Below are 8,717 nucleotides of genomic sequence, written 5' to 3'. Positions count from 1 at the left end.
CAGCCGCGAAAAGAGCCAGGAGGGGACGACATTTCAAAGGTTACACTATTCTATTACCTTCTCTGTAATCATTTCATACCTTCAGTGAGCGTATCTTAACTTTAGGTTGGGTTCAGAGACACCTATCAGAAACAATCGCCGCTCGCCGATAGGATATACCCAGGTGCTCTAATATGGCAGAAGATCGCCGCATGTAGAATATCTGAAAATTTGAGACAAGGAACTGGACAAACGTGGCGTTGAAGCGCTTCTGAAGGACGCCAGTCAACCGACTTCAAGCTCACATGACAGCTTTATTGCAAGCGAGAGAGTCTGGACGGATCTGGCTGAAGCGGATGTGGCGCGGACGTTGTGGAACCGGCACATGACCACTAGAAGTTCAGTCAACGCTTTGTAAGTCTGCAATCTCGTCGCCATTGGACTCCGGGTCTGCCTTGTTTTTCCCAGGGACGGGGAGCCCCTGTGACCGCCGGCAAAAGTTGGCAAAATCTTCCAACTTATCCCCTCCGCCTCCTTCCGTCTCGGCTCCACCCGCAGGCTCTTTCGAGGAGATGTAATGCTCGCTATGGAGCTTAGCGTAGAACTCGCGGAAGCCCATAATTGTCTTGATTGAGGCCAGTACTGAAGTTAGCATGATGAAGATCAGGAGCGAGAGTATAACGTATCCTCCCGTCGAGAGGGAGTTGTAGGAAAGTCCTTTGCTTTGCCATAGGATGATGGCAGCAAATATCACGTAGATGACCTGCGAAGAAACGTCCTCGATTGTATGGCTGACTCTGAGCTGCGTCCATATTGGTGGATGCAGTGACCCGAGTGAATGCGTTCGTGAAGAACGGTTATTGGCGTATTGAAAGCAGGGATTTGGAGCAGCTTTTTGAACCAGCGAAGGAGGAAGATATGTGATATAACACATATCTTGCTCCTCGTCCAATCGAACTCAAAGTCTGAATCCAAATCACCCACTGAAACACGCTTTTTGGTTCCGCAGAGAAAAGGCTCTTGATTAGGATCGCCGATTGGAATACGTCATAAAGCAGACAGAATGCTGTGCTTTCCGCGGGCGACGCAGTACCGTCACAAGCATCACGTGCGCTCCGCGGCATATGCTGGCTGGAGAGGAACCTGCCCCTGTTTCGGTTTCTGATGCTTGCTGCAAGGCACATACCTACTTTCACTAGCTCTGCAGCGTCTGCGCCAATAATCGCCGCGCAATGAAAGATTCGCACTTTGTGGATACAGCTCGAAAGAAATGATGAGCCGGGTGCGAAGGCTTTTTAGAGTTTACAACGGAGCGGTTGCCTTCTGAAGCGAGAGCAGTCTGCTCAAAAGCACTGACAAGGCGAGCGGGCGGCAGACCACTGCTTGTATCTTCAACGGTCCCAGTTGTGAGTGAGTGAGTGAGTGAGTGAGTGAGTGAGTGAGTGAGTGAGTGAGTGAGTGAGTGAGTGAGTGAGTGAGTGAGTGAGTGAGTGAGTGAGTGAGTGAGTGAGTGAGTGAGTGAGTGAGTGAGTGAGTGAGTGAGTGAGTGAGTGAGTGAGTGAGTGAGTGAGTGAGTGAGTGAGTGAGTGAGTGAGTGAGTGAGTGAGTGAGTGAGTGAGTGAGTGAGTGAGTGAGTATGCGTGGGTGAGTATGCGTGGGAATATGATTTACCTCTTTGAGTATCAATGAGAACGCTTCCGGTACTGTTCGCATCCTATAAGTAGAATGCACGAAATTGACTTGTTTCGCCTACCTCCATAAAATTTAATTCCCTGGTATAGATGGTCTTGACTGCGTGCGGGGAATTCTTAATATTTACCTTAATGATTTCTGGCCCTGTGTATGAGAGCCTTGCTGTCAGTGAACGATAAAATGGCCGGTATGCATTAAGTGAGCTCTGCTGACCTAAAACATCGCGTGCAGTGTGGATTCACGCTTTCACTACGATGGAAACACCACTGACTGAATACATAACGTTTTTTTTTTTTTTTTTTTTTTTTTTTTGTGACATCAGTTCTTCGAGAGCTTTCGCTGGTTACTACACGGAGATGATAAAAACACTGCCTATTGGCTATAGCGGACGCACCTCTGAGAGTTACGGGAATATGCGCTTCGGTCTAAAGGGTTCGTAGTTTGCGCTACGTGGCCCATAACCTCTGGACAGGAGCATTTTTTCTTCGCCCACCTTAATAGCCCAGGCTCACTGCTAAACCTCTAACAATGCGGCGCAAAAAAAAATTGGTACAAAATCAATCCCCTTTACAGTGAACACGTTAGCGGATGGATGGTCGCTCTCTTCGTTGCCCGACCAACACCGACCCGGCCGCGCATCGAAGTGGAAGGCCAAATGAAGCACCACCTGCGGGTCCCTCTGTGCATGAGTCACTTTGCTTCGATGTGCGGACGTGCCGGACGAGTTAAGTTACGAGTTACGGTTGGCGTAACTTAACCTGTTGCCAGACTATGCTACCAGTGTTTCCACTAAATTTGACGGCCAAACACTCCCACAAGTTTGACGGGCACAGTGTGGCTGTTTCCACTCCGTCCACCGCTCCCTCACTCACTTCCTCGGAACTTTCCTCCTCGCAATCCCACGCCTACAATACAGCGCTTGCCGCTGCAAAATAATCGCCGCGCTCGCTATGACCGTTGGCTGCTGCGAATTTCGACTACGCGTGCTGTGAAACCTAACCTAACCTAACCTAACCTAACGCAACGTAACCTAACGCAACGTAACCTAACCTAACGTAACCTAACCAAACCTAACCTAACCTAACCTAACGCAACGTAACCTAACCTAACGTAACCTAACCTAACGTAACCTAACCAAACCTAACCTAACCTAACCTAACCTTGAGAGTGTTTGGCCATCAAATTTGGTGGAAACACTGGTAGCATAGTCTGGCAACAGGTTAAGTTACGCCAACCGGAACGAAGCCAGAGTGGACGACGCTGGGCGTTCGAATCTTACATAGGCGGCCATCTTCTTGAACCTGGAGCTGAACCATTTCTTGGCGGGCTTGTCCTCGCTGGACTCGATGGCTTCGATGATGGCGATTTCGCTCTCGGTTCTCTTGAACAAAATCCTAGGAAAAGGCATCTTGAGAACTGGGACTCCGAGCGACGTCAGCGGTGGGCTTCGAACGCGCAGAAGGGAAAAGGAAGAAGCTGCCTCGTGTCTCGTGGTGCTTTCTTCCTTCTCACTTCGGCGCCGTTGCCGTTTCCAGAGGTGGAAAAATATCGGTGATTCGAAAAAAAAAACACAATATGCGACATGTAGCGAAAAGTGGTAGTTTTCTGCATTGGGGTGCAAACGAAAGCGAGCTATACATTGACAAACAAGGACGGATGTTCTAATTGTAACCGATATTGCGAAGAAGGGAAATATTTAATTGTTTCATTTTTGGAATGTTGCTGTTGGTCGGACAATCACCTCTTCTTTCTTTGCGCAGCTGGTCGTGGAAGAACAACATCGTACATCTTCAAAGAGGTTATTCGCTTGTCGCCGGAAGAACCCAGTTCATTAGAAAGAATAAAGCTTGAGTTTTGTAGTGCCCAGGAGGGCGAATTTCATCTTTGAGTTCGCAGAAATATTTAGAGCTTGATAAATGTGAGGGTGAGGAGATGAGGGTGAGCATTATTCCGACAGTTATGTCCAAGCCAATTTTATACCACGTTACGCAACGATCTCTCGAGTCAGCATTCGTTGCCAGCCGCAATACTCGCTGTGTGCTAATATGGTCCGCACAACACCTTAGATAATTTTTGAGGAAAGGTGTGAAGCAGAAAAACACATGCTAGCCTATGGTCATTTTCAGCAATTTTAAAGGATTAACATCACCTGACATATATTTTCCTGCCCTATAAGCAGCATGATGCACATATTTATTATTTTTTCTCGAGAAAGCTCACTCAGGAATTTTTAAAGGAGCCGTAAAAAAAGTATGTAAACGGATAAATATTTTGGCAAGCATTCCTCGAAAATATAGTGCAAGAGTCTTTTCAGGCATCTATTACGATCATACAAAGGCCATTCTGCCGCATGTGTATTTGCTCTGAAAAACAAATCCAGGCTATTATTTTCTTTTTTCTTGATACGATGGCATTATTTCGGACTGCTTATTAAAGCTGTTTACATGCGTCCTAGCTCAGGATTTTACTTACGCAAGGAATACTTTGTTCACTCTGCTAAATATTCCTTGTAGTGCAAATTTAGACTGCACACAACAGCAGTTCATTTAAGGCATGTTCTATCTGGGAAGTGGCCGGAAACACTAATTGGCGCCAATTTAGGTCGCGTCAACATATCCACTTGCTATATCTGCGTTTTTCCTAACGGAGACACATAAGTCCAAACTCCCTTTACTATTGGCCATATCTGAAGCCAGAGCTAAAAAAAAATAGTCTCACGTAAGTCAAGAAAACAAAAGATGATGGAAGCCATTTTCAATGTCCTGCTTCCTTGCCAAAGGCACAGCGGCTGTAGGCATTCTGAAAGCGAATGACGGAAAGCAGACTTACGTCAGTCCGGCGGTGCGCACATCGAGCAGCGCTGCTGATCTGTCTTGCAATGCTAGGAGGGGGAAGCGGGCCTGCAGCTGCCTGAGCCTGCAAGCGGCACCAGGATTTTCGATACTGCATGCGGGGGCGGAACAGACAGCCTCAAGAAGAACACAGCGAAGCAACGATAAACTGAAAGGATTAGCAGTGTGCTGCTTATCGGAATGGGCGTGTGCAGTGACTTTTGCGTCAAAAATGACGTCATTTTGAGACCGCGAACCAGCAACGAACCGAGTTGGACGGACGGCTACTTAAAAGAACTGCGAGTGATGCAGGATTGCAGTCCGGCGGTGCGCACATCGAGCAGCGCTGATGATCTCTGTTGTGCCATTCTAGGTAAGGGAAACAGCTTAATTTATTTGGCCTCTTTTTGTTCTGTGCGCTACGCCGGACTGCACTCTGCTTACTTGAAATGGAAGATAAAGATGTGTGTCTTGCATGCATCAGGGCTCTTAAGTTAGATAACATTAACTGTCTAATCTGTCAGAACTCGTATCACATTGGTCAGTGCTCGAGTGTAGCAAAGACAGCTTTGAAAAAGATGTCTAAGAACGACGTAGAATGCTGGACGTGCCCAACTTGCACATCGGGTACTACTAGGGCAACAAGACAAAAACGAGGCAGTCACTCTGATACTGGGTAGGTGGATCAAGAGCGGGAGCCATCAATAAGAGACGTGATGGCCTGCATAACGACACTTACAGAGAAGGTTATGGATGTACCTAATCGTCTAGAAAAATTAGAAAAGACTACTGAAGCTCAAGCGATGAAACATGATGACGTGCTGTTAAAACTAGAGGAACAGGGAAGGAAAATGGAGACAATGGAAACTTCCTTGGAGCATGTATCTGAGCAGTGCGACAGAGTGTTGCAAATGCTTCAAAACAAAAAGGAAATGGACGATATAAAGCAAAAGTTTGTAACTCTGGTAACAGCCTTTTTGGCTGAAAAGACTGAGGTAGCTCTCCTGAGGTGGTCATTTCTGAGCCTAGAAGAATATTCCCGTAGGAGAAAAATTGAGATCCACGGCATTCCAGAAAACAGGAATGAAAACCTGAAAGAGGAGTTGCGGTTGCTAGCGGGAAGGCTCGGATTGGCGGATCCGACGACTGAACATGTGGAAAGCACACACAGAATAAAAGCTAAAGCGGGCAACACACCTCCTACACTGGTTAGTTTCTTGAGCACACAAACAAGAGATAAGAAAACATTCCTGAGAGATGACAATATTTTCATCAACGAGAACATGACAGCCTACTCAAAGAACCTGCTGTGGCTAGCAAGGAAGCAAGCGAAGGAAACGTCATACAAATATGTGTGGGTGAAAAGTGAAAAATATATATGCGGAAGCATGCGATTAGAGTTGAATCAGAGGAAACCCTATCACTTATAACAATAATTTGGCACAATAGATGAATGGACAACACGCAGACTCGACAATATTAAGGAGCAGAAGAAAACTACATCACTTGACTTGATACATGTGAACATCAGAAGTCTTCAGAAATACTGGGACCTTTTAATGAAGCATTTGCATCAATTCATATCATTTTTAGATGTTGTTTTAACCGAGGTGAACGTTAACAGTGACTATTCAAAAAAGGGAATTGCGCTAAAAAAAGACACGGACGAGGAGAGGACAAGGACGGGCGCAAACTCGCGCCAGTCGCGAGTTTGCGCCCGTCCTTGTCCTCTCCTCGTCCGTGTCTTTTTTTAGCGCAATTCCCTTTTTTGAATATGTATGACCGACTAGCCCAACAACGTGCTCTCTTAAGTTAACAGTGACGCGGTGCAGTTATATCAAATCGAAGGATTCAAACAATTTTCGCTCTGTAGGGATGACAGAAAGGAAGGAGGGGTGGTGATCTATGTTAAGAATTCTTGGCTTCATGGAAAAATTTCAATGTTTTTTATTGAAGCCGAAGTAATCACCCTCATACTTGAAAGGCCTAATTTGTCGTTCGTGATATATGTGCCGTATACAGACCACCTGTGAAGAATGTGAATGGCTTTATTAATGAATTCGAGATGCAATTGGCGAGCTTAGAGAAACATAATAATCTCGTATTAGTTGGTGACTTTAACATTGATAACTCTTCAACAGGCAAATATGGTGTATCTGACTACTTAACAGCTCTCACAGGCTACGGTTCTGAGATGACAATTTCAGGTTTTACTAGGGAAGAATTTCTGGGAGCTAAACTAGTGCGTTAATGCATCAATCATATTAATACACGCATGGTCGATATGGAAGCATACTCTGGCATTAAAAAACAAAAATTAGCAGAACACTACTATGTAACCACCACAATTCTTGGTGGTGACGAGTGTTGTGTTGAAAGCTATATGTTAAAGAACTCTGTTTTGAATAACAAGAAAGTTGATCGCCAAATTAGTAATTATGACTGGGATTCGCTCCTGAACCATAATCATAATGAAGCATACAGTCAACTAATTGAGCAGTTTCAGGTCATCTACAGAGCCTCAAAAAAACTGTCTCTATGAAGAGAAGGCAGGCAGAGAAACCTTGGATAAACAACAATATAATAAAAACAAGTTACTTAAAGGAACGTTTATGGCAAAGGTGTTAACAGGATCCCTCTAATGCAGATTTAAAAGAAGAACACAGACAAACCAGGAATAAGCTAACAGCTATGATGCGGATGGTGAAAAATAATTACTTTAAAGAACAACTAAATAACTGTAAAAGAGATACAAGGAAAACTTGGAAACTTAACACTTTAAGTGGAAAACAGAAAAAACGGGGTATAGATGAAATAATCGCTAATCACTTTCCCCGTAGAAAACTAGAAAAGTTGAGCAATGAATTCAACTATGCTTTTGCCAATATAGCAGAATCTCTTCGATAGCGTGATATCCATACACATAAGGAGGGCATAGTTCTTCCTTCAAATATTCATTCAGCATATATGACTGAGCTTACCGGCATAGAAGTAAGGGAGGCTATAAATAAGCTATATTTAGCAAGGCCACCAGGATATGATGAAACTCGGGTTAGAGACCTAATCATGGATTATGATAAACTTAAAGCTGTCATATTATACATACTATCAGAAATCATACGTAATGGTAAAATCCCGCGTCAAATGAAGGTATCGTTAATAAGGCCTGTTTATAAAGACGGTTACAAGCAACAGTGTCTAAATTATAGACCTATAGCCATTCTATCGTGCCTAGAATGCGCCCTAGAGAAAGTAATATATAAGCGGATGACTTCATTTTGTAGTAAGCACCACCTGTTGTCCGAGTCTCAGCATGGTTTTGTATGTGGGAAAAGCACCACCACACTACTTGAAGATTTTGCGGAGAATGTGAACAAAGCCATAGACGGTAACAAAATCGTCCTGGCGCTTTTCTGAGATCTCAAAAAGCTTTCGATAACATTAACCATAGTTTATTAATTGAAAAATTATATCTGATGGGATTCCGCGGACCATACAGGCAAGTTATTTGATGACTACTTCAAGGACAGACAACAAGCTGTTAGGATAAATGGAGTTAACAATGCTTTACTTCCCATAAAATATGGTGTTCCACAAGGATCCGTCTTATTGTTTAATTTGTACATAAATGATATTACGCAGCTGCATCTACATTCCAGTATGTATCAGTATACTGATGACAAGGAACTAATCCTTGCTGGACCAAAGTATAATAAAGGGGTTATAAAAATGAAACGAAAAAAAAAAAGACATCTGTAAAGTCCTGACATGGTTTAATAACAATTTCATCTACCTTAACAAACAAAAAGCCCAGTTAATTTGCTTCCATAGTCCTCATAAAAAAATCGTTGTGTCATCCAAGTTGTAGATGCACAGCGACAATTGCCGAAACTGTAATTGTTCCAAAGTCGCCATCTCTAAAAACGTCAAGTATCTAGGATTGTATTTTGATGAGCACTTCTCTTGGACATCCCACTGTGAATACCTAGCGAAACGATTATTTATTTATTTATTTATTTATTTATTTATTTATTTATTTATTTATTTATTTATTTATTAATTTATTTAGTTAGTTAGTTTAGTTAGTTAGTTAGTTAGTTAGTTAGTTAGTTAGTTAGTAGTTAGTTAGTTAGTTAGTTAGTTAGTTAGTTAGTTAGTTAGTTAGTTAGTTAGTTAGTTAGTTATTTAGTTAGTTAGTTAGTTAGTTAGGTTAGT

General features: G+C 43.3%; 1 protein-coding gene across 1 annotated transcript; it reads right to left on the bottom strand.

Moving 5' to 3' along the window:
- Positions 1-297: 297 nt before the first annotated feature.
- On the bottom strand, positions 298-4,620 carry LOC146204731 (uncharacterized). Its single transcript, XM_084605025.1, has 2 exons — positions 4,501-4,620; positions 298-742 (listed from the first exon to the last, which is right to left on the bottom strand). The coding sequence occupies exons 1-2, from the start codon at positions 4,618-4,620 to the stop codon at positions 380-382; spliced, it is 483 nt and encodes a 160-aa protein (XP_084461151.1). The 3' UTR covers positions 298-379.
- Between the last annotated feature and the right edge of the window lie 4,097 nt (positions 4,621-8,717).

This window comes from Amblyomma maculatum, chromosome 1 (assembly GCF_055883805.1).
Source record: "Amblyomma maculatum isolate TAMU_Amacu chromosome 1, ASM5588380v1, whole genome shotgun sequence".
Classification (NCBI taxonomy): Eukaryota; Metazoa; Arthropoda; class Arachnida; order Ixodida; family Ixodidae; genus Amblyomma; species Amblyomma maculatum.
This window is presented reverse-complemented; position numbering and strand designations above follow the sequence as displayed.

Bases quoted from the DNA above. Each gene is read 5' to 3' on its own strand.
- LOC146204731 (XM_084605025.1), bottom strand. From the start codon at position 4,620: ATGCAGTATCGAAAATCCTGGTGCCGCTTGCAGGCTCAGGCAGCTGCA. The intron at 743-4,500 runs GTAAGTCTGCTT...GTTTCTTCGCAG, and splicing joins GTGCGCACCGCCGGACTGAC to GTCATCTACGTGATATTTGC.